Genomic DNA, 25,893 nt, shown 5'->3' with positions numbered 1-25,893 from the left:
CAGTGGTGACTTCTTGCAATCCAAGCTCTGTCTGAATCTCTTGGCACCCCTGGGCTGCTGCAGCAGTAAGCCTCAGACTGAGTGCGGCCACTTTGAAACAAACATCAGAGAATGAGTTTCCTGACCCGAAATAACATTCTTGTATTGATTGCCTTGATCGTGTCACAGCCTGTCACTGACAGAGTCAAACCTGAAATTAACACCTGATGTCAAAGCTTTGGTAAGAGTGCAGCAGAGATTTATTAGAACAGAATATGACACTTCAGTTATACGGAGAGATTGGAGAGGTGTGGTTATTCTCCTTAGCATAAAGGTTAAGTGAAGCATTTTTTCAGGATGCATCACAGCTTGGTTTGGAACAACTCCATCCAAGTCCAATTGTAGAAAATTGTTGACGCAGCCCAGACCATCATGCAAACCAACCTCCCTTGCATTGACATCACCTCGGCAAGGCCACCAACATAATCAAGGACAAGTCTCACCCTGGACATGCTCTCCTCCCCCTCCCATCAGGCAAGAGGTACAGAAGTGTGAAAACACATACCTCCAAATTCAGGGACAGTGTCTTCCCAGATGTTATCAGGCAACTGAACCCTCCCATCATCAACCGGAGAGTGGTCCTGACCTACCATCTACCTCATTGGAGACCCTTGATCTACCTTTAATCAGACTTTACTGGACTTTATCTTGCACTAAACATTATTCCCTTTATCCTGTATCTGTACATATGATTGTAATCATGTATAGCCTTCTGCTGACTGGATAGCATGCAACAAAAAAGCTTTTCACTGTACCTCGGTACATGTGACAATAAACTAAACTAATCTAAAGATTTTGTACAAGCGTCCAGAACCATGGGAACAAAAGTTTCCAGTTGTTGAATCACTGGTAACCAGAAGACACAAGCTCATAGTTATCATGAGAGAAAAAGAAAAGGCATGGAGAAAACAATTTACATAGCAAGTTATGATCTAGAACATTGTATTTCCAAAGGGTGGTGGCAGAATATTCATAATAACCTGCAAAAGGAAGAGTGGAGGTGGATCTAACTTTGAAGCTCCTCGTGTCCTGTAAATGTTTTGGTCAGAGTTTACCACCACTCCTAGCAGAGTCCAACATCCATGTTACAAATGGTATTAAGGATAACCTTTAGCTCAGGTGCAGGTTGACAATTGTAGGAAAAGGAAATAGTATCATTATTTCATTACCAGTCTGCTCATTGCGTTAATTGGAAAATCTTCTTAGTTGTGAGGTAAAAATAGCGGAAACTGCAGAAAATTGTGAAGTTCCCAAATACAGGCTCAGTGATTGGGTACTGAGAGAACTGCAAGTGGCCGCAGTCACCCTCAAAACTATTGTAAATTAATTAAAACTAGTGCAAAATAAAATGTGGCAAGCTGCATTATTTCATGGGAATATATCAATAGATATTTGGAAGACGTTGATTGATATGCACAGCTTTCTAGCAATGTGGTGAAATACCAGCTACTTGACTTGACTTGAAAATGGCCGGCCTCACATTTCAACTGTTCTGTAACGACCTGGCAAAAGGTAACATTTTCCTTATGCTCATTGGCATGCATTGGAAATGTACTGAAATCAGATATGTATTTGTATGGCAGCAGAATATGCCAAGAACTGGACCAACCATCCACTTCTTGAGGCAGCCACAACAAAAAGCATTGTGTGGATTCACAGCCTAAAACAGAGAAACTAAGGTTACACAAAAAAGCTGGAGAAACTCAGCGGGTGCAGCAGCATCTATGGAGCGAAGGAAATAGGCAACGTTTCGGGCCGAAACCCTTCTTCAGACTGATCGGGGCGGGGGTGGGTGGGGACAAGAAAGGGAAAAGGAGGAGTAGCCAGAAGGCTGGGGGATGGGAGGAGACAGCAGGGGGGCTGAGGAAGGGGAGGAGACAGCAAGGACTAACAAAATTGGGAGAATTCGATGTTCATGCCCCCGGGGTGCAGACTCCCCAAACGGAATATGAGGTGCTGTTCCTCCAATTTCCGGTGCTGCTCGCTGTGGCCATGGAGGAGACCCAGGACAGAGAGGTCGGAGGCGGAGTGGGAGGGGGAGTTGAAGTGCTGAGCCACCGGGAGGTCAGCTTGGTTATTGCGGACCGAGCGGAGGTGTTCGGCGAAACGATCGCCCAACCTCCGCTTGGTCTCACCGATATAGATCTGCTGACATCTAGAGCAGCGGACGCAATAGATGAGGTTGGAAGAGATGCAGGTCTCTGTCGTACCTGGAACGATTGCTTGGGTCCTTGAACGGAGTCGAGGGGGGAGGTAAAGGGACAAGTGTTGCATCTCTTGCGGTTGCAGTTCCCTCTTAAACAGAGAAACTAAGGTACTGTACTTATGATTAATGATGGTTTCAATATTTATGTATCAATATTTCAATATCTTTGCAACAAAAACTTGGTTTCATTAAAGTTGAGGATTATATTTTCAGCTCATGTTTGTTGAGTGAAGATATTTAACTGAATATGGATTATTCTCATACTTTTTAATCCCTGTTTCTTTCTTTTACTTACCATGTTTGTGCAGCTGTCTTTTCAAAGCCCAGGATGATGGCTTCTGTAAATAGATGCAAGTTGCACTCGATTGTCATGTGTTACAAGAGTATAAAGTCCATTTGCAATCTAGAGCATCATGTCATGCCACAAGGAGTTACCCAGATATTGTGGTTATAAAGACTGTTGCTGCTGCACCTGAAGCATATGGGCAGCAGATGACAGTGTTGTACCAAGAGTTGTGATGGAATTAAAAAAACAGGATATGCAAGAAATCTGAAATAACAAAATAAAATCTGCAGGTCATTCAGCCGCTATAGAAAGAGAAGTAGATTTAACATTCCAGGTCAAAGGCCCTTTGTTAGAACTGTGCTGGGTTATGCTGGCATTAGGTGCTAAGGCACATTGTCAGAAGAACAAGAATTGCCGGCATTCACTGACCCCTGGATCCAGGTCCAGATCAACACCTGGAGAATGACAAATATACAATCCGAGGCAGAAATCATACGCTGCGATTTATTCACCTTCTATTATCACCAGCAGACCTATCCCTTTCCTTGTTGTTATTGCAGGATGCTGTGTATGCATTTTCACTTTCACTCCCAGAAACACCTGGTTCCAGCTTTTCCCAAACTTTCCCTTTTGTGAACCATTTGGTCTGACTGTAACTGGAAAGAGCAACCAATGATTATCCTGTCAAACACTGATGTCTGATTTAACAATTACTGGGATCTCATTTGTCAGTCAACAGGGTCTGTAAGTTAATCGTTAGTTTTTTAACTGTGGTGGACCAGGATTCAAGACCCACGTCAATCCTTCTTGAACTAAAAGAATGTATACGCTACAGGCAAAGAAGTACAAATCTTACTGCACTTTAATTGCAATTTGTAACTGAAATCTGATGGCTCCATCTACAAGAGGTTTCTCCCAATCTACCAATATTCAAGACTTTGTTTTGCCAAAACTGTGCAACCTGCTCCTTCTGCATGTGTATAAACTGTTTATTATGACTTTGAAATGGATAAAGCTCTAGTCATATTCTTCCAATCCTTTGTAGTTGTAGGGATAATATTTAAGGAACAAAGGATTGCAAATATTACATCCTTGTTTAAAAAAGACCAGATTGATTAATCCGCCTAATGGTGATGGGAAGAAACTAAAAGCAAGTTTTAAATTTGTTTTTCCAGGATATGGGCATGCGGCTTTACTGAATCCATTTAGCATTTTAAACATCTTGTCTAGATCATCCTTCAATCATCTCAGGATTGAAACTTGTTATTTTAATATTCTACTTCTTATTATTATTATTAAATAGTGTTTGATGGAAAATGGCAATGAGCCATTGCCTAGAATCTCTCCAGTCTTTCTAGTAAGATTTAGCACAACTCAGAAGGTTTTGTTGGACAGGGAGTTCCAGGATTTAGAACCAGCAATGAAAAAAAGGGACAGAAATAACATAAATATAAGTTATAGTGTGCAAATTGAAGGAAGATCCTGTTGTTGATAGTATTCTTCTGCCGACAACTCCTGAATGTGTTGATTGTTTTGAGAGGTGCTGGCTGAGTGGTTTGTGCAAGTGAGTGGAGTTTAATTTGCTGATGGTAGACTCTGTAGCCATGGTGTGTGCTGGCTGAAGCACTGAATGTTTAGAATGGTAGAAGGGGTGCTGTCATAAAGCCTTCTGATCATGTTAAGTTGCTTGGTGTTGTTGATGTTGCATTTATCCAGGTAAGTAGAGAGCATTCCATCATCATGTTGTACAGGTTGGAAAGGCTTTGGGTGGCAGGAGTGAATTTCCTGTTGCGGGTTATCCAGGCTCCAACTTACTTCAGCTGACACTATTTATATATGACCTGTCCAGTTGGGTTATTGGTCAATGGTGTCCCCAACATATTGATGTTATGCAATGGCAATGGTACTTAGCAATGGTAATTACATTAAATATAAGTGTTTGGACTCTCTCTCATTGGAGAGACTGACAGGATATCATGAAGCAGATGGCACCACTCAACCCCGAGTTGTAGTGAACGCCATATATATAGATAGAAATGTTAATTGCTAAAGAATAGCCCAAACCCGGTTTTATCTAAGTTTGGCTACATGCGGGCATGGACTAATTAATTGTCTGAGGTGTTCTGAATAGAATTGAACATTCTGCAATTGTCTGTGGGCATTCCCACTTGCGACCTTAAAACAAATGAAAGGTTATTGATGTAGTGGAGGAAGATTGGGCCCAAGATACTGTCCTATATCAGGGTGGGATGATTGGGACCTCAAACAACCACAATCATCTTCCTTTGTGTAATGTGTGGCTCTCATAATCACAAGAACCAAGGATACCACTTCCAATCAAATGCTGCATTTGGTCCAGGGTGATAATTTTGGTCTCATTTCTGGAATTGAACTGTTTGAACACAAGCTAATGAGGTTTGTTGCCAAGTTTAACTGTCAAAACACAAATGGAGCACCAGAGAGCAGGTCATGAGAAAGTGCCACTTGGTGGCACTGTTGTTGACAACTGCTCTGCATTTTATTAACGGGATGATATAAGCAATTTTTCACATGATTGAGCAGACACCACTATTTACTAAATCAACTTGGCTGCATAGCATAGCTAATTCTGAAGTGCAACTTCACTGCAACAGACAGGATGTTATCTTGTCCCATAGACAAAGTTGTATCCAGTTTAGTCATCCATTTTGTGATACCACGTGCAGTGAACCAAACTGGCTGCAGTTTGGCTTCTGTGGTGAAGTGGATTTCAGAAGAGCTGGACAAAATTAAATAATATTTGGAAACATGACAATTAATAACTTGGCTGACTTTCAATTGCCTTCTCACTTATGTGCTAATTAGGGATGGAAAACAAATGTCGCCAAGCCAGTGACATCACATCCTATGAATGATTAAATAAAAAGTTATTTATGGTAGGATGTGCTTACACTGGAGGCAGTGCAGAAAAGGTTTCTTAGCTCAATCCCTAGGATGAAGGTGTTGACATATAAAGAAAGGTTCAGCATGATCTACCTCTACTCATCGGAGCAAAAATAAAGAGATAAGATGTTTTCTCTGGGTATTGATAACTAGAACTAAGGGGCATATTTCAGAATAATGGGCTGCATGCAGAGATAAGGAAGAATTTATTTTCCCAGATAGGCGAGCTCCTTCTCTTGGAGAGAACACAGAATCTAGCATCTAGAATCTAAGATCACTCTGGAATTGTGTAAAGCACTGGTTAAGTTATCACTGGGGTACAGCTCAAAACGTGAAGTATGTGGTAGAACTTCAGATGGAGATTTATGGCATTGCTGGGAGAATATTAGTTGCAAGGAGAGGCTGACAAAGGTGGTGTACTTTTTGGAACAAATGAGCCTGACGGGAGATTTAAAGAGATGTATAAAACTGAGTAGAGAGAATAAACAAGAAGGACCAGTTTTCTTAGCAGAGACATTAATAACTAGGCAACATAACACAACAGAAACAACTGGATATTATTAGCAGGTCCTGCAATGCGCTTTTCCTGTAGCAGAGAGGTTGATAACTTGGTGATACAAATATAATGTTTGAACAGAAAGTGCTGGAAACATTCAGCAGGTCAGCAACATTTGAGGAGAGAGAATCAGAGTTAACTTTTCAGCTCAATGAGTCTTTTTCAGAAGTGGGAAAATTTAGAAAATGGGCATGTTTGAGCTTGCAGGGAAAGAAGGAATGAAGAGGTCAAAGCGAATGTCTGTCACAGATGCAGACCATGATATGGCAGATAAGCAGACTGGTGTTGTCTAAGAGTTTGCTGCAGGCTTATTAGTGGCAGATAATTTGGCTGGGGACATGTTAATAGAGGGAGAATAAACATGGAGCATACCTGCCGTACTGCGAGAGAATGAACACAATAGCTGCTGGAAACGTTAAACAAATGAGAATGTTGGGAAAATCAGCCCAATTATCTCTCCCCAGTCGCCTATTGGGAGAGAGAAAATCAAAATTGCATCAGAGCTCAGCAGTATGAAAAAAACCTGAGTGTAATGCCCCTGTCCCACTTAGGAAACCTGAACGGAAACCTCTGGAGACTTTGCGCCCCACCCAAGGCTTCCGTGCGGTTCCCGGAGGTTTTGTCAGTCTCCTTACCTGCTTCCACTACCTGCAACCTCCGGGAACCGCACGGAAACCTTGGGTGGGGTGCAAAGTCTCCAGAGGTTTCCGTTCAGGTTTCCTAAGTAGGACAGGGGCATTAGGCACCATCCACAGAGATACATAGTAAACATTGCAGGCCAATGACTCCCCACACCATCCTATCTATTGCTCTCAGCGACATACAACATTTTTTTTCCTCTATATCCCAGACCTGAGCAAAGGTTTCTCTTTCTATAAGTGCTGCTTGTCTTGCTGCAAATTGTATTTTTATTTCAGATTTTCAGTGGGTCAGACAGCATCTGTGGAGATAAATGGACAATGACGTTTCAGGTCAGATCCTTCTTCACAGTCGTCTTCATAAGGGTCCCAACCCGATACACTGTGTCCATTCTCTTTCACATATGCTGCTTGACTTGCTGAGATCGCCCAGCAGTTTGGTTTTTTTTGCATTCAAGATTCCAGAATCAGTAGTCTCTTGTGCCTCCACGGTACTAGTGTCCCAAAATACTTAGTTTTTTACTGATCTGTTATTATATAAGCTGCAAGTGATTAGACACTAATCCTGAGGTTCTTCTTTCAATTTACTTTTTAACTCTTGACATACCTTCAGTGAATCAGCTCCTTGTTCTTGATCTTGTATTTTGTTCTTTGGGCTACATTAACTAGATTTTCCCATGTCCTCCCCATACTGAGCATTCGTGCAATCTAGCCCATCTTTTGTTGCTAAGGATGTACTGTCAATTTGATCCCATGGACTTCATCATTGGTGAAGAAGGGTTGCACTTCAAGAGACAGATGCCAGCTACACCATCAATATTAGTACTGTGACTTAACAAACGGCTGCAGGAACTCAGCAGACCAGGCAACATCTGTGGAGGGAATAGACAGGCAACAGTTTGGGTTCGGACCTATCTTCAGGCTAATGGCATAGCCTTCCTCTATATCTAGAAAAGAGAAGCGGGGATGGGGAAAAGCCTGGCAAGTGATAGTTGGAGGTACACAAAAATGCTGGAGAAACTCAGCGGGTGCAGCAGCATCTATGGAGCGAAGGAAATAGGCAACGTTTCGGGCCGAAACCCTTCTTCAGACAGTTGGATACAGGTAAGGGGTAGTGATTGGCAGGTGGGTGACAAAGGTTGGAGGCCAAAAGGAGACAAAAGGTTGTCAGATAGGGGGGGGGGGGGAAAGAGAGGAGTGAATTGCAAAGACACAGGGAGTGATGCGTCTATCCATTCCCTTCACGGATGCTGCCTGGCCCGCCGAGTTACTCCAGCACTTTGTGACTTGCGGAGGGAGTAATCACTCCCGCTGAGTTACTCCAGGGTTTTGTGTCTAACTTTGTGTCTTGCACTAGATTCCCGCGTCTGCATTTTCTTGTGTCTCCACGGAAGAGCATCGGTTGTCACGGCCGCGGGGTGTCATTTTGCCACGAGAGGAGCGCCTCGAGCTCTGGCCGTTGGTGTGAGGGGAGCGGGAGGTTGTCACGGGCTGCGGGGTCTGGTTGTCACAGGCAGGGAGGTTGTCACGGGCGGGGACGTTGTCACGGGCGGACGGTTGCCCACGGGCCGCGGGGTCCGGTGGTCACGGGGCGGGAGGTCTAGGATCTTTGGTTCGAGCTGTAGCCGTTGGTGTGGGGTGGGGTGGGCGGGCCGTTGCAAGGGGCGTACGTCATATTATGGTCTGTGCGCGGGGCCGCTCCTCCATCCCGCCCCTCAGCACAGGGCGCGCAGGCGCGGTGCGAGCGGGATGGCGGCGGGACGATGCTAATGCCTGGTAGCGCAGGCTGTGCCCGGCAACAGCGACACGGCCATGGCCCGGCTGGCCGACTACTTTGTGCTGGTGGGCTTCGATCACGACAAGCGAGGTGAGTCGTGCAGGTCCGGTTTCAGGCCCATGTTGAGCATTTGGCCGCTGACTGCACTGACATCCGCGACGCACACCTACTCCTCCCGGCTCAATGCCGCAGCCCTGGGACCTGAGGCCCAGCGGAGGGTGTGGGAGAAGGAGGGAGGGACCTGGGGCGGGGGGACAGAGACAGATAAACAGAATGAGGAGTTAGCGCAGGATAGGTGATGTTGAGGTGGTGGTGGTGAAGAGAGATGGTGAGAGCTTTGGACATGGAGAATTACTGAAGTCGGAGAGGCATTGAATGGGATCACGGGTGAAATGCTGCCTAGATGGGTGAGCGATTCAATAGGGACCATTGAAGAAGACGAGTATGTGGCGAAACGATGGAGAGAGGAATGATGATAGACAAAAATGCTGGAGAAACTCAGCGGGCGAGGCAGCATCTTTGGAGCGAAGGAAATAGGCAACGTTTCGGGTCGAAACCCTTCTTCAGAGAGGAACGATGACAGGAGTATCTAAGGTGGTGGTGTGCATGGTGGTCTGCCTGAGAACGTTAGGTTGGTTGTTCACGGTGATGATAATCATGTGAAGGCTTGGAGTAGGAAGTGGTGACACGGAGAAAAGTGAATGCAAAATATAGTAGTATGGAATTGGATGTCCTACTATGACCTGGATCAGTAATTGGTAGCAGATATCAAGGGAATGGGGGGAAATCTGATACTATGATGAGTGAAATGTGACAAATTGTGTTTCCACTGATCTGCACGGATGTGTTTGTTTCTATAATCCATCTTAACAGTAGCGTTGAATATCAGTCCGCAAATGGCATGAAGCTAAGAGGAGCAGTTTACTAGATGGAGATATGAAGTTGAATTGACTGAATAGGAAAACCGATGGCAGTTGAGTTTATCGTGAGGAGGTTTGAGGTTCTGCCCAAGATTTAAGAACAACAAATAGCATTCCATGTGCACGAGAAACTTAAGGCACAGATAGTTTTTGTTCATGCACATGAATCACTAGCTGCAACAGCCCCACAGATACAAGAAAGAGGTAAGATGATTATTAGAATTTTGCCTTCTGTCTCAAGGTGATGGGATATGAGGGCTGGAAAGTACTTTGTTTAAATGCAATTTCTGCTGCTGTGTTCAGTTGTAGAGCTGGTGTTACAGAAGGTTACAAAAATGTAGAGATTAAAAAGTAAGAAACTGACATGGATATTAAATGACTAATTATTAGAAAAGCCATTCTGCAGTCGTAGATGAGTAGTCGTGCCGTAGAACTCAATACTGGGATCAATCCCCTATTGAAGATTGAAGGAAACCATGTTTAAACTGTATATTGGGAATCGAGGGAAAGAGTTGCAGATAAACAACATATTGTGGAGTCTGCAAATACAGAAATAAAAACAAAATGTGTAAAATACTTGGTCATTAGTCAAGGAGAAAGTTAACACTTTATATTCATTTGATATTTTCCTGCTGTTCGGCAGAATGCCTTGGAATCTTGTAGATGTACTTGATCAAACAAGCAGAACCAAGCTTGTAACACCTTGCACGAAAGACAATATTTTTGACAATTCAGCAGCCCTTCAATACTCTGAAACTTGTTTTTTATTTTTTTTTACTGGTTTGTGGCTTGATCCCACATTTCAGTGAAGAGTGGCACCACTCAGCCAAACTTAATAAAGATTATGAATTTTGTGCAATGATTGTCTGACACAGTGTATCTCAATCATAACTCCAGTTAAGTGCTGGATTTCTTTTTGCACCCTCAAAATAATATTTATAGTAAATCAGTTACCCATATCAGTAAGAAAAAAACAGTAATTGTAACAAATTTATATTTATTTCAGAAATGATGTATTTAATTTTAATTTAAATCAGAATTGACATTATTGGGCTATACTGCACTGTGTAGTGTTTCTACCATTAAGAATGGCTTTTCTAATGATCAGCCATTTAATATTTTTCTTGGTTTCTTGTCTTTTCCCTCTACAATTTTGTATTTAAATAACAGTCTCTCGTGTGGCAATATGTCAAGATATCTTATGGAAGGCTTTTCTAATTTATGAAGATGGTAGATTTGGGTTTTTTCAAAATTGGGATTCCATGCAAGTTTGTGGCTGATGAGGTACTTTTGAAGCAATGTCACTGGTTATGCAGCAAAAAGTGACAGATCAGACTGCTAGTTTTTTTCAACGGTTTATTCTTGTACACATGTACCTTACAGCTGATGGTCAGTTTCATTGTTTCACATGATATTTAAGTAAAATTATTGGGGGGGGGGGGGATGTAGTTGACTGTCCTTTTTTTCTTGAACTTTTAATTTCTTATGTGCTGACATTTCCCAAGAGCCTGAAATATCTTTGGACACAGCACTTTGAGAAGGAGGGGTGGGGGTGAAATCATCCATATTTGGCCGTGAATTTGCTGCAAGGACTTTTAAATCTCCCTTAGATATTTATTTTCATTTTGTTGTCATTGTTTTTGCTTTGATTGCCTATTGAATAACCTGGTGTTCATGTCTTTCATGAATTTTGCAGGCAGTAACTGTTGGAAGATTTACCATTTGTGTTCAGAATGTTAGTGCAATAGAAAATCCTTTGGTCCATTATAGTTCTGCATGTCACTCTTGCACCTTTCATTTCTCAAGTGTATATACATTTTATTTTGGAGGTTACTGTTTTTTCGCATCCAAGTGACTTTGCAAGGTTTGGACTTTGTTCACTAGACTCATTTATTGGACTATTGATAGTTTTGTGTTTTCTTTATCTTCTGTGGAGAATTTTAGTTTTCTGAATTTCTCTCTGTAATTGTCTTGGATTTTCGCTGTATTTGTTCCTTCTCTTGCATTATCGTCAGAGGCCATATTTTCATTTAATTTTACTTTAAACTTATTCATCACAAGCTAACAATCAAGCAATGCATTTTGTGCTCCCATGGTTTTAATGATCTGATGAATGTACTCAGTTCTGTATTCCTTTTCCATTTTGAGTAAATGTGAACTGCAAATTTCTGTGAATCAATGAGGATGTTACACCTTTCAAAGAAAGATTGGGGAGAATGCTTGAATTGTTTTTTGTTTTCTTTAGACTTTACTTTGGAGATACAGCGTGAAAACAGGCCGTTCGGTCCACCGAGTCCACGCCATCTAGTGATCACCCCAGACATTAGCACTATCCTACTCACTAGGGCCAATTTACAGAAGCCAATTAATCTCCAAACCTATGTGTTTAAGAAGGAACTGCAGATGCTGAAAAATGGAAGGTAGACAAAAATGCTGGAGAAACTCAGCGGTGAGGCAGCATTTATGAAGCGAAGGAAATGGGCGAAGTTTCGGGTCGAGACCCTTCTTCAGACTGGGGTGGGGGGTGGGGGGGGGGGGGGGGGGGAGGTGGCAGAAGAAGAAGAAAGCTATATTATGTCTTTGGATTGTGGGAGGAAACCGGAGAACTCGATCACAGGGAGAACAAACTAACTCTGTACAGACAGCACCCGTAGTCAGACCTGTTGTTTTTTAATCTTGTGGCCCAATTCAGCTCCTGGTATTAGGCATTCCAGCGATGTAGATTGCCAGTTGGAGTCAACAGAATGTAATTAGAAACTTGGTGCTGGGGATGTGTTGGCCGGGGAGACAAAGCTGACAATGGCTTGGTTATTTTGCCAATGGATTTGGATGATTTTGCGGTAACAGCTAGTTTATTGAAAGCTAGCTAATTGGTGAATTTCATTATCAAGGTCATCGTTAGTTGAGAGGTGACTCGTTAAAATATGGCAAGTGGTTCACATTTTTCAGGTCAAGTTGCGGATCTTTATTGTTGCAGAGTGGTAGATGAGTTTTGAAGTGTTGACTAATATTTACTGTATGGCCCATTTTCAGCAAAGGTGGGAGAATAATGATTTGGAGTTAGGCAAGTGTACCTACAAGCATCTTCTTAGAGAGTCGTGGAGTCATACAGCTTAGAAACAGACTGTTTGGCCCAACCAATCCATTTTAACTTTGTTTTATAGCGGAGCTATGGCACATATACCCCTCACGTTTTCTTATCCATGAATCTGTCGGAATGTCTTTTAAATGTTACCATTGTAGCAGCCTCCTTTGTTTCCTTTGGCAGCTCATTCCATTAAAGCACCATTCGGTATGAAGAAATTGCCCCTTCGGGTCCCTTTCAAATCTTTACCCTCTTGCCTTAAACCTATGCCCTTTAATTCTGGACTGTTCTACCTTGGAATAAAGACTGTGACCTTATCTGCGCCTCTTATGATTTTGTGCACTTCTAATGTCACTGCTCAGCTTCCTAAACTCCAGGGAAAAAGGTCCATCCTCTCATTCCTTATATCTCCAAACCTTTGAGTCCGAGTAACATTTTTTTTCTGCACTCTTTCCAGTTTAATTACATCTTTCCTGTAGCAGGGTGACCGAAGCTGCACGCAATACTCTAAATGTAATCCCACCAACATATTGTACAGCTGTAGTGTGATGTCCCACCTCCCATACTCAATACCATTAATGGGCCATTCTTTGGAAAGTGTACCAAAATGTCACACACATTACCAAATGGCATCACATAAAGCAATACATAAAAAAATTAGTGTAAGAGATTAATCTTATTCATTGCTATTTTCTTACCTACAGAACTATAATGCATGTCTGCTAAAGATATGAACATTCTAGCATTTTAAAATTCACAGAGTTTATAAGGGCCATTCTTTGGAAAGTGGACCAAATGTCACGCACATTACCAAATGGTATCACATAAAGCAATACATTAAAAAATTATCGTAAGAGATTAATCTTATTCATCGCTATTTTCTTACCTACATAAATTTAATGCATGTCTGCTAAAGATATGAATATTCTAGCTTTTTTAAATTCACAAGCGTTTGTAAGATAAAACTGAGTTATGAAAAAAATGCTTCCCTGTGTGACCACACACGTGACCAGTCATATTTGACCTCTGACCCTAAACAAATATTGTCAGCATAAAATAAATATTTCACTTGATAAACATTGAAAAATATATGAATCATATTTACAGTACAAAACAATATACCTGTAATGCTTTCAGAATTAGAAGAGATGAGTATTCCACAATTTTTCAATTTTTTTGGTCACACACGTGACTAAGAATGGGGCCTATTAATAAAAGCAAATGTGCCAATCGTCACCTTCAACACTGTCGACCTGAATCACTTTCAGGGAACTGTGTACTTTGCTCCTAGGTCTCTCCATTCTACGACACTCCAGGGCCTTACTATTTATTGTGTTTTCTCTTTATCTTAGCTCAGTGACTATGATTGGGATGACCTTGGCCCTGGAGTAGAAAGCGCATAGGTTGAGCAATTTCCCATTTGTTCTGTAGAGTTGCTGCACGCCAAGAGGAATTTTGTGGGAGATGTGGTGTTGAGCCATGTCGCAGCCTTGCTTGACACCAATCTGTCCTCAGATTGAGTTTGGTATGGATTTGTTGCTAGCATTGGTCTGTTGCAGACAGGATGTTGATAAATTTCCGAAGGCAACAAACTGAGAAGGATGATCCAAAGTCCATCTTGTTTAACTGAGTTGAGATCTTTTCCGAGGTCAAAATAAGGTAATGCAAAGTAGTTGATGCATATCCCTGGATTATTCGTGAAGTAGAATCATCGTCTCTTGATGGATGGGATCCATACTGCAACTTGAGGGTATGGACATTGGAAGGAGCTATTTGTGGAATAATCTTGCAAAATCTTTCCCTGTGGCTGGTAACAAGGAGGCCCCTCTGTAGTTGTTGCAGCCAGATATAACTCTTCATGAAAATGATCACCGACTGAATTTCCAATCCCGTGGCAAGTTGTTCTCTTCCAATAGGTGGGAAATCAGGCTATGTTTGTGTTGCTAAAGCTCTTCAAGCTTTAGTATTACAGCAGGAATGTTGTCTGTTTTGGAGGTTGTGTCGTTTTTTAATTGATATTTGGCAATATTGACTTTATCAGTGTGGCAACAAGGTTGTACCAGATGGTTTGCTGTGGCATGGTTGAGGTGATATTGAAAATACTCCTTTCAGTTGTTGCTGTTTCTGTTATTCTTTCCTCTGTGGTAGATTGCCGGTGGGCTGGTTACTTGGGTATTTGGGTTATAGAAACATAGAAAATAGGTGCAGGAGGAGGCCATTTGGCCCTTCGAGCCTGCACCGCCATTCATTGTGATCATGGCTGATCATCCACAATCAGCTACCCATGCCTGCCTTCTCCCCATATGCCTTGATTCCGCTAGCCCCTAGAGCTCTATCTAACTATTTTTAAATTCTCCCAGTGAATTGGCCTCTACTGCCTTCTGTGGCAGAGAATTCCACAAATTCACAACTCTGGGCAACACAAACACAGCCTGACACTACAAAAGAATGCGCGATTTCCTTTTTTATTGAGTTTCTGAATCTCTGCGCTCTTTCCGCCCACAAACGTTTTTTATGTCATGGTTTTTCTAATGAACCTCAGCCTTCAAGTGCATGTAAAGTTTTGTTTCCCTGAAAGCATGGTACAACTGACAAGACTTCATTATATTTGCAGTAAACTAGCTTCAGGATGCCCTTGTAATCCCCATCAAAATAACCTTGGTGCTGATGGAGATATGAATGTACTAAGCAGTGATTGGTCCACCAGTCATCTTGACAGTAATGGTATGAGTATCCTTTGGATGATTTCAATGCCAGTTGCTGGACTAAGTTGTTTGAGGTTTTGTGTTTGTTTATGTGATAAAATAGGGTTTTATTTGTAATAAGATAATGTTCAAAGCATCCTATCAGGAGGAAGAACTCTATTGAAGTGGCTTTCATCACAATCTCTTTGTAGATGATACCTTTTCAGAGGAATCTATCCTTTCTGACTCATTTTATAGCTTTACAAATTGTTGATCATTTCTTTGGATGAAGTTGATTTTCAAGTATGGAGAGCTTGTACTTGCAGCTGAAGGTGTAAGTGTCTTTGCGTACACATCACTAAAAGCTGTGGCCCATTTGTAAAGATTGGAAGTTAGTCACCCATATGGGGCAGTGTGTTCAGAGTCGATACATTGACCCTGGAGGAGTATCATGCAGATTTGCCAGAGTTCCCATTGTTAAAATAGATCAAGTTAAAATAGATCAAGCCCAAGTTGCATAAAATAAACTTGCATTTACAAGATTGGGATGATTTGATCATACGCAAGGTGGTAAAAGGAGTTGGCAAGTTACATGAAGTGAAAGTATTTCCTCTGGCCTGAATAAGGGGATACCATGAGAACGTTTGAATTATGATGTCCACAAACGGTTATGGAATTATGAAACAATATTAAGAGTAGTGGTAAGTTTAGAAGTGTTAAAGCTGAGATTGAATGATGTTGTGCATTAGTATTCAGGATTATAGAAGCAAGTGGGAGAAGACGTTGTAATGTGGATCAGCCATAGTATAGTGGAATGTCAGTATAGGTTTGATGTTCTGCATGGGATGTTGAAAAAATTACTTGGTGATAACTGGAACTATTTTTTGAGACAAACGCAGGTCCAGAAATGATGACTGAGATTTATATACAAGAAAATGTTCTGTGCAAGACTGCTAATTTGTAGATCTGAAAAAAAATTAAGTCACCCTTTGTAGAATCTGTCAAATGTCAGATTCATTAGTAATGAGGCATTGAATATCTGGCAAGTGTTAGCTTGTTTATTTTCAGTGTTTCTGCTTTCTTGTATCATAATTAAAATCTATGTCTTGGATTTTTATTGCTGATATCGTTGCTTCCTTCAACAATCTTCACAACTGTATTCCATTTTGTGCTGCTGTATTGATTCATGAACAGATGCTGGAAACGTTACAGCTTTGAGCTGAGTAAGAACCAGTAAATATTACAATTAAACCCCCTTGACTTGACTCTTGAAATGTTAACTCTGTTTCGCCATCCACAGAATGTGGCGGACCTGTTGAGTGATTCCAATATTTTCCGTTTATATTTCAGATTTGCAGCACCTGCAATTCTTTGAATTTCAAAGTTCAGTACATTTTGTTTAGGCTGTTTAAGTTAAAGCCTGGATCTAGTGTTAATTGGTTCAATGTATACAATCCACTTTAAATTTTGTTGTCATAGCTGGTGTATTTGAACTATGTTTGGAGATGTATATTTGGCCTATCACTCTCCTAGTGAAATCTTACATGATTGAGTGAATCTGTGGTAAGTGACTACATATCTGATTAATACATGGAAAAATGGAGTATTGGAACAGAATCTCACCTGACAGAAGTTTGGTAATCTCGTCAGTTCTCATGAACTCTTCCTCTCTCTACACTAACTGCCTGACCTGCTGAACATTTGAATACTTTGGTTTTATTAAACCTTTCTTCTCAACTTTGTTCCAGCATCCAGTACTGGTTTGCCTATAAGATGTCCTATAAGAAGTTATGATCTCATACTGTATTTTTTGCGCTGCCTCCAGTTTCACTGCACTGGCTAATTTAGCATCATTGGCAATTTGCAATGGTTTACTGAGTCCAAGTTATTAAAAACAGTAGCAATTCCAAACATTAATTACTGTGATCTCTGCATCAATTTATTCTGATTTAGTCTTGACTTCCCCAAAGTTTTATATTTGTGGAAACCAAACCAAAGTTTTAAAATGGTTATATCACCTGTTTTCTTTATTTTTGGGTAGTCTATCTGCCTTGTTGCCTTCAGACTTTCACCACGCTCAGAGCGTCTAAGGCATGTAAGTAGTGGAAAAGGTGAAATGTCACTGATTTAAAACATTGTGGATTTTATTCAGTATCCTTGATGATTTTAGTATTGTCCATTTATATGGTTTGTAAGTAAAGTTAAATGTACTGAACATCAACATGCTATGCCTTCAGAACTGGCAGATTTTCTATTCTGGCTGTTTAACATAGTATTAAAATGTAATTTTTGACCATTCCAGGAATTGGCCACATACAGGGTAAAATGACATTATTAACTGATGGAAGTTAGTGAGTGATTATCAAAGTTTAAACAAGAAGGCTTCACTACATTAAATTCACTGCAAAGAGAACTTTATGCAGGAATTACTAGATTGCTGAAATGTTTCTTTCAAGATAATGTTTTTGTGCCAGGATGGATCTCTCTGAGACTGGTGATGTAATGAATGGAATGTTAGATAATCCACAATATTGTCCATCCCAATTGCCCTTGAAGGTGGTGATGAGTTGCTCTCTTTAATTGCATCAGACATTTTGGCGATTAAACCTCTGTGTTGTAGGGGAGGAATCTCAAGGATTTAGACAGTAATGGACTACAGAATTTCTGGTGTAACTATTTACACATTGTTGTTGGGCAAGGAGTATGATGGGGATAGACACAATCACAATCAAGGCTTGATATTTCCAAATCGGGGTGTTGTGTGACCTGGAGAATCAAGAAACTGCAGATGCTGTTTACAAAATTAGAGACAAAGTGTTGGAGTAATGCAGCAGGTCATGCAGAATCTCCAGAGAAGATGGATAGGTGACATTTCGAGTCTGAAGACTTTGAAGAAGGGCCCCGACCCGAGAAGTCACCTATCCATGTTCTTCAAAGATGCTACCTGACCTGCTGGGTTACTCCAGCACTTTGTGTCATTGTTTGGTATGTGAGTTAGAGGGGAACCTGACGATGCTCACATGCCCTTGTCTCTTTTTTTCGTGATAGAATTTGCGGGATTTGTCTTTGACAATGGAAGGATAGCTATTGAAGCATTTGAAGATATTTAGACCTCGTATACTGACCTGTGAAATTTTATGGCAATGTACATGGGGCAAAATGATTGACTTCTGACAATGGGTGGTATGTAATTCCAACAATTGGAATGTTTTGAAAGTGCTATTAGGTAAGTAACTGGATTGCATTTTCTTTATGGTAAATTGTAGCCACAATGCACTGGTGATGGAAGGAATAGACATTTAGAGGAGTTGCGAGAGTGCCAGTTTAATGGACTGCTTTGTCCTGGATGGTGTGAAGCATCTTGAGAGTTGTTGGTGGTGCACTCATCCAGGCAAGTAGAGAATTATCCATCACCTCTTACATGACATAAATAGTGGAATAGCTTTTGGGTGTCTTTGGAGAGTAATTTGTTACAAGATACCCAGCCTCTCACTTGTTTTATTTTAACCACAACCCTTATGTGATTGCAGCAGCATCTATGGAGCGAAGGAAATAGGCAACGTTTCGGCCCGAAACATTGCCTATTTCCTTCGCTCCATAGATGCTGCTGCACCCGCTGAGTTTCTCCAGCTTTTTTGTGTACCTTCGATTCTCCAGCATCTGCAGTTCCTTCTTAAACCTTATGTGATTGGCCTAGTTGAGATCTTGGTTGAGGGTGACTAAACCCCAGGATGTTGATGATGGGTGACTTGGCAGTGATAATGTTATTCAATGTTAAGTGAAAATGGTTAGACTTGTTGGAGATGGTTACCACTTGACACTTGAGTAGTGCTGATGTTACTTGCCACTTTTCAGCACATGCCTAAATATGTATGTGCTGAAAAGCATGGGCTACTTCATGTTCTGAGGAATTCCAAATGGAATTGAACATTGAACGATCATCAGTGCAAATCCTACTTCTGACATGATGGAAAGAAGGTTATTGATGAAGCATTGAAGTTGAGCGGACTTCAGTCATTGCTCTGAGGAACTCCTGCAGTAATGTACATGGACTAAAATGATCGACTTCTGACAACTCTTTTCCCATTTGTGGTGTATGATTCCAATTATTAGGGTGTTTCTCCTTATCACATTGACTTCAGTTTAACAGTGTTACCACACAGTGTTACCACACAGTGTCAAATGCTGCCTTAGTGGCAAGAGCTATAACTTTCACCCTGCCTCTGGAATTCATGTTTTTGGTGTAGGTTGGACCAAGGCAATAATGAGGCTTGGGGCTGATTGCCTGGCAAAGGCCGAATTGGCCATTGGTGCGCAAGTATTTCTCGATGGTACTGATAATGCAACTTTCATCACTTTTGATCCATGACCCCGACTCTACAATTGTGAGTGGACTTGGCTATTAATTAATTGGATTTATCTTGCTTTTTGTGAACAGATACATCTAGGCAATCTCCGCATTGTTGAGTAGATGCAAAATATTCGATATACGATACGATAGAACTTTATTTATCCCAGGAGGGAAATTGATCTGCCAACAATCATTGAAACACAAAATACATGAAACGTGAAATTAAAGTGACGACTGGAAAGGCTTGGGAGAACCAGCCTGTTGCTGTAGGTACTCCTCAGGTTGAACCAATGTGTCATGGAGGGGATGAGCTGTTTCGTCCAGGATGAGGGGTTTCTCCGCAGTTTGAGGAGCACCCTCTCCTCCAAGACCATCTCCCATGAATCCAACTCTGCCCCCAAGACGGAGCCATCCGCAGCCTTCACCCTGTTGCCTCAGCACATGGTAGGGAAAAAGATGGCACTGGCTCCCACCGATTGGTAGAACATCTGCATCATCCTACTGCAGACGTTGAAGGAACGGAGCCTTCTCAAAAATACAACCGGCTCTGTCCCTTCTTGTACAGTGTCTTGGCGTTCCTGGACTAATCCAGTTTACTGTCCAGGTACACTCCAAGTTATTTTTACTCCCTGGTAAACTGCACGTCTACACCATTGATGGGGACAGGGGCGTTCCTCTCCCCCTAAAGTCTTGTCGGTGTTGAGCTGCAGGTGATTCAGCCCTCAACACTCAACGAAGTCGTTGACTATACCTCTGTGACGTTGACTACATCTCTGAATCGTTGACTACACCTCCGAAGTAGCTTAAAGATGGGGGAAAGACTTTGCGATGTCAGGACTTGAGTTGCTTACAAGGGGATATTTGGCCTCTAATCTATCTTATAGTCACAGTGTTTGTGTAACTAGTTTTTTTGCTCAATGTGGACTTCCAGGTTACTCCAGCATTTTGTGTCTACCTGTACGATAGATGGGTATTCTTCCCACTTGAAAATTTGTGCGAGTTTGAAGAGTGGTATTTTATGTATTAATCTTGGCTTTGGTATTTAGTTGGTGTTTTTTGTAATGTGCCCCTTAATGGTGGGGGCTCTGCGAGACGGCTGCTCTGCCAGCAGCGTGTTAATAATTTTTAGTTTTTTTTTAGTATGTCTAAATGTGCGTTTTAATGTCTCTCGATGTGTCTTGTGTGGGGGGTGGTGTGGGTGGGTAAGGGGGAAACCGCTTTCGGTCGCCTCCTCCATGGAGAGGTGACTTTTTCCATGTCGCCTCCCTTGCGGCCTAACACCAAGGATTGGTTCGGCCTTTCCCGGAATTGGGCCCGGAGCTTCAGCAGCGGGTGCAGCGTGGAGTTTTTCCGATCGCTGGCCCCGCGGACTGTTCAGTCTGAAGCCCTGGTCTGCAGAGCTCCTAGCCGCGGGCGCGGCGTCCGGAGCCTGGAATCCCTCGTTGGGACCTCCGGAGAAGAAGAGCTCCGACCCGCCGGACCGCTGCTTACGACACCTTGAAGCTGCGGACTGCGGAGCTTCTAGCCACGGGTGCGGCACCGGAGCCTGGGATCCCTCGTTGGGGATCCCCGGAGAAAAAGAACTCCGACCCGCTGACCCACAACACCTTGAAGCCGCGGTCTGCAGAGATTCTAGCTGTGGCGGGGACTTACTTACCATCTGGAGCGGGATCCCTCGCCGGGAGTCCCTGGAGAAGAGCTCCGACCGCCGGCCTGCGGCCTATGTCATCCTGAAGCCGCGGTCTCCGGTAGGGAAGCACCGATTCGGACTTACCTTCCAGACGAGAGGGCCTGTCATCTGGCCGCCCACAGTGGCGACTGCGGAGGTTATGGCCCCGACCATGTGGGGAAATGGAGGAGGATTGACTATACCTTTTGCATTCCACCACAGTGAAGAATGTTGTGGTGGATGTTTGTGTTATTTTTATTGTGTATTGTGTGTTCTCTTTTATTGTACTGCTGCTGGCAAGTTCATTTCACTGCACTTAAGTGTGTAATTGATGAATAAATCTGATTGATTGATTGATTGATTAATTAATCATGTTTGTATTTGTTTTCTGCACCATCATGGTCTAGTTTACTTAGAATAACTGATTTTCCTTTAGTTGGTGTCGGGTCTAATGTGCCTGCAAAATGAAGTGAGTAAAAATTATTTGTTCTGGTTCATATCCATGGTTCATATCCTGTGCATTTTACAGGAATGTAGTGTATGTTAAATTGCTCTTCAAAGTTGTAAATCATCTCCTGCACATATTGGTTTTGAATGCCAAAATTAAAATGTTGCTAGAATTAGGTTTACAATGCTTGCTCGGATAATGATCTTATTCAAGATTCTCTCTGTCCTTAAATTTTTCTACGATTGTTCTGAGATTATTTGTATAGTTGAGAAACTGAAATTCTCCATTGAATGGTAGATTATAGTTGGTACAAATGTTGAATAGAGGTGATGCGATCACACTGAATTTGTTTGACAGCACTGGACATAGCTTTAAAGTGAGAGGAGAAAAGTTTATGTGTGTCAAGTTTTTTACATAGAAAATTCTGGGTGCCTGGAATGAACTGCCTGGATTAGAAGTATTTAAGAGGCTTTTAGATTGGCACATGGATATACAGGGAATGGAGGGGTATGGATCATGTACAGGCCAAGGTGATTAGTTTAATTTAGCATTGTGTTCGGCACAGACATTGTGACCGAAGGGCCTGTTCTTGTACTGTTGCTTTTCTATATTCTATCTACTATTCTGGTCATTCAGTTCCAGGTAGAAGCATCTCTTCTTTAAAAAAAGGCCGCACATAGTCAATTGTGAGTTATGGCTTATAATAAGGATGCTTAGTTGAACACTATGACATAAACCAATAATCACTCCTGGATGTGCTTGATGGAATTGTCACTGGTCTGTAAAAGGGTTCCGACCCAAGACGTCGCCTATTCCTTTTCTCCAGTGATGCTGCCTGACCCGCTGAGTTACTCCAGCATTTTGTGTCTATCTTTGGTATAAACCAGCATCTATAGTTACTTCCTACACACTGGATATTGTTGTTCCTGCAATACTTGAAATGGGATCCCTCATTGTCACAAAATTGTTTAGCACCTGGATAATCTCCCTTTTCCTGTTTCTAGATTATTTTTAATCTATATTATTTCTGTATTTATAACCTTGTGTTTTCAGCCTTAATTACATGTGGAATTCAACTCCTTTGCCTATGTTTTTTTATACCAAGGCTATGATGAAGAGCAGAGTGGTTCTAGAAAAATCAAACTGGCATCAGTGAGTAGATTATTGATGAGCGAGTCCAATAACATTTCAATGATGCCTTCCAACACTTGAGACTGGATTGACTGAATGGTAAATAGCTGGATTGGATGTCTCCTACTCTGTGAACAGGGCTTGCCCGGGCAATTTTCTCCATTGTTTATAGATACTTGTTTTACTGGATTAGCTTGGCTCTGCATGCCATTGATTTCTGGGAAGGAAGGCAGGAATGATCATCCACATGGTACTTCAGGGTAAACACCTTTGCTAATGTTTCTGCCTTCAGCACTTGTGTGCTCTGCGCATTGCTGAATATGGAGATTCATGCTATTATTGCCTCGCATTAGCAATGGAATTGTTTATCACAGTTTGTGATTTAGAAGTTTGGTTTACACAGTTTGTGATTCCCTTATCATGTATCTATACATTGTAAATGGATCGATTGTAATCATGTATTGCCTTTCTGCTGACTGGTTAGCAAGCTACAAAAGCATTTCACTGTACTTCGGTACGCGTGACAATAAACTAAACTGTAAGTGGCAGGATTGCAGACCTTGGATCTGATCACTTGTTTGTGTGCATCACAGTTCTTTTACATGCTTTTTTGCAGGTGTATGTCTATTGAGTCTGTTCTGATATTTCATGGATTTCAAGGGAAAGTAATGCTCCCTGAAAAAGCTCCATGGCATATTTTCATATGATTAAATTTCACAAGGTTGAGAGTTTAAACTTCAGCAATTAGTACCTCCCTTGTTATACAGGATTTTCCGTGGGTGTGCCTATTATTACCATAGTGATCAAGATTGTCTTTCAGCATAATAAAACTGGGTGTATCACAAATATAGAGCAATATTGGAAGCATATGTTTAATATCACAAAGATTTCAAGGTTTATTTCCTGGGGCATGCGTCTTGAAGGATTCATTGTGCCCTACGTAATGAGTGTCTGAGCAAAGCTCTATTTCAACAGAAATTTGACAAGAAAAAAATCTATCTTAAAATGACACATGAAGGAATATTAGCCCCTTTGTGAGGATATAGAGGGCTACATGGTTTGAACTGAGGACTGGTGTCCTTTAGAGTTTGTGTTTTAGATCAGCTATCCTATAATGAGTGGGCCAATGTGTTGACAATGCTTCAAGGAATTACCTATGCTTATACATGCTTACAATGCTTATACTCATGCTTACTATGGACTGAAGTGAGACAATCCAAACAAATATTTATACAGCAGGCGTGCTGTTAGTAACAGGGGATTAAAGTATGACAAAGAAGTGGAGCTATTGGGAAGAGGGAAAAAAATGTACTGAATGACAGAATCTTTTATGTAATGACCATCTCAGTTTATCCTAAAAAAAAAAGTCGGAATGCTCAGACAATAATTTTATACCTTAGCTGCTGACTTCATCCTAAAATGATACATGAAGGAACATTAGCCTTTGTCAAATGTTTAAGATCCAACAAAGGTGTTTTAACTTTTATGTCAGAATAACTTCCAACTATATGTCATGAGGAAATATGAGGAGGTGGAAGGGCCTTGTGATGATATGCAAGGCCCTTCCACCTCCATATATTTCTTCACTCCTTGGAAATGCGGTAGAAAATCAAAGAGATCTTGAGATAGTTTTCCCGCAGATGAAGATGTTATGGAAAGCATGCAAAGCACTGGGGTTCGCGTATGCAGCAAAGAAAATAATAAAATTAAGTTAAACATACAAAATCTGTAAAGCTGTGCCTTTAATCCCATGTGCACTCTCCGTTCCTATATTATAATGAAAACAAGATGCTAAATGGACTGTTGGAATAATGCCATAATTTTAGCATGATTGTACAGGCTGGCCTTCTCAACACTTATAAATAAAAAGCAAGAGGGGTTCTGATGAGAGGTTTTTTGGGATCGTGCTTTACACCATAAAATAAGCTTATTACAATATAAATAAAATAGGAAGTTGAAGAAAAATCATTATATAACTTGCCATTACATAGTTTAGATGGGATTAAATCATCCTAATCATAATAGTATTTTACTAGCCAAGTATGTTTTGCAACATACGAGGAATTTGATTTGCCACAGTCATACTAATAAAGACCAACAAGACACCCAAATAATTTTTTAACATGAACATCCACCAGTGACTCCTCCACATTCCTCACTGTGATGGGAGGCAAAAAAAATTCAAGCTTCTTCCCATTTTTGTTCCGAACCGTTCATTGTCGGGGCGATCTTGGCACCCGCAACCGGTGGTGGAGCCCTCCGCGTCGTGGCGATCAAGCTCCTGCATCGGTGGGATCTCAGCTCCCCCGCGCCGAGCGATCAGACCCCGGGTCGGGGCTAGTCGAACCTCCTGCGACTTTGGAACTTCCCGACATCCATCTTTACCCGGGACTGCGAGCTCCTTGATGTTGAAATCCACAGGTTTGAGCGTCGATCCCAGTCAAGGGATTGCAGGCTCCGATGGTAAGTCCACGGCTCCACGGTTTTGGCTCAAAGTCAGTCTCGAGCTAGGCCGCCAGCTCCATGATGTTATGCCACTGAGTGACCGGAGATACAATCCAGAAATAAAATCGCATCTCTGGCAAGGTAAGAGATTGAAAATAAGTTCCCCCAACCCCCCCCCACATAAAACAAACCAGAGAACATTAACACATACTTTTAAAAGACACTAAAAATAACAAAAAAGACAGACAGACTGTTGGCAAGGCTGCCATCGCTGACAACAAAAAATGAGAGCAAAAGGAGGAGGCTTGTGTAAAGTAGTAAAGCTAAATGTGCTTGTTTTATTCTGTAGAAAATATAAATAAATTACACTTAATATCTGTAAACCTGAACCTGTGGGTCTGTATTCTTCCAGATTTAGGTTTAGTGCATCCCCATTTCCACATCTCCACTCTGACAGTCATGCCTTCACCTATCTCAGCCATAAACTTTGAAATTTGTTCCCAAGCTTCTCCTACTCCCTTTTAAAAGGCTTAGAAAAGCTTTCTGCTTATTTATCTGGGTATCTCTGCTTGTGAAGTAGTTTCATTAAAATGTTATTAATACAGCTATGGAGTATTTTAGATATTTTGCTAGGTTAAAGATCATATAAATACAAGTCAGTTATAATAATATGTTAACCATTTTTTAAAATCAGCAGGCTTAGTATAAGGGTGGATTAGAGAAAAAAATGAGAACA

At 41.5% G+C, this 25,893-nt stretch overlaps 2 protein-coding genes across 7 annotated transcripts in view; one reads left to right on the top strand and one right to left on the bottom strand.

The window, feature by feature from the left end:
• Positions 1-8,252, bottom strand: part of miox (myo-inositol oxygenase) — a 29,001-nt gene extending 20,749 nt beyond the window's left edge. The window contains exons 1-3 of one of the 3 annotated variants that reach the window (XM_055653219.1): positions 7,255-8,252; positions 6,382-6,477; positions 2,541-2,795 (exon numbers count right to left, since the gene is read on the bottom strand). In XM_055653219.1, coding sequence (XP_055509194.1) covers positions 2,541-2,543 — 3 coding nt within the window. In that variant the 5' untranslated portion in view covers positions 2,544-2,795; positions 6,382-6,477; positions 7,255-8,252. The remainder of the gene's footprint in view (positions 1-2,540; positions 2,796-6,381; positions 6,478-7,254) is intronic. The other 2 variants (XM_055653218.1, XM_055653220.1) reach the window with 2 other exon arrangements.
• Positions 8,253-8,351: 99 nt separating this feature from the next.
• Positions 8,352-25,893, top strand: part of sbf1 (SET binding factor 1) — a 135,903-nt gene continuing 118,361 nt past the window's right edge. For all 4 annotated transcript variants that reach the window (XM_055653210.1, XM_055653209.1, XM_055653208.1 and 1 more), the window contains exon 1: positions 8,352-8,514. In XM_055653210.1, coding sequence (XP_055509185.1) covers positions 8,460-8,514 — 55 coding nt within the window. In that variant the 5' untranslated portion in view covers positions 8,352-8,459. The remainder of the gene's footprint in view (positions 8,515-25,893) is intronic.

This window comes from Leucoraja erinacea, chromosome 22 (genome assembly GCF_028641065.1).
Source record: "Leucoraja erinacea ecotype New England chromosome 22, Leri_hhj_1, whole genome shotgun sequence".
Classification (NCBI taxonomy): Eukaryota; Metazoa; Chordata; class Chondrichthyes; order Rajiformes; family Rajidae; genus Leucoraja; species Leucoraja erinaceus.
Note: the sequence above shows the minus strand (reverse complement) of the source record. Positions and strands in the feature narration are given on the sequence as shown.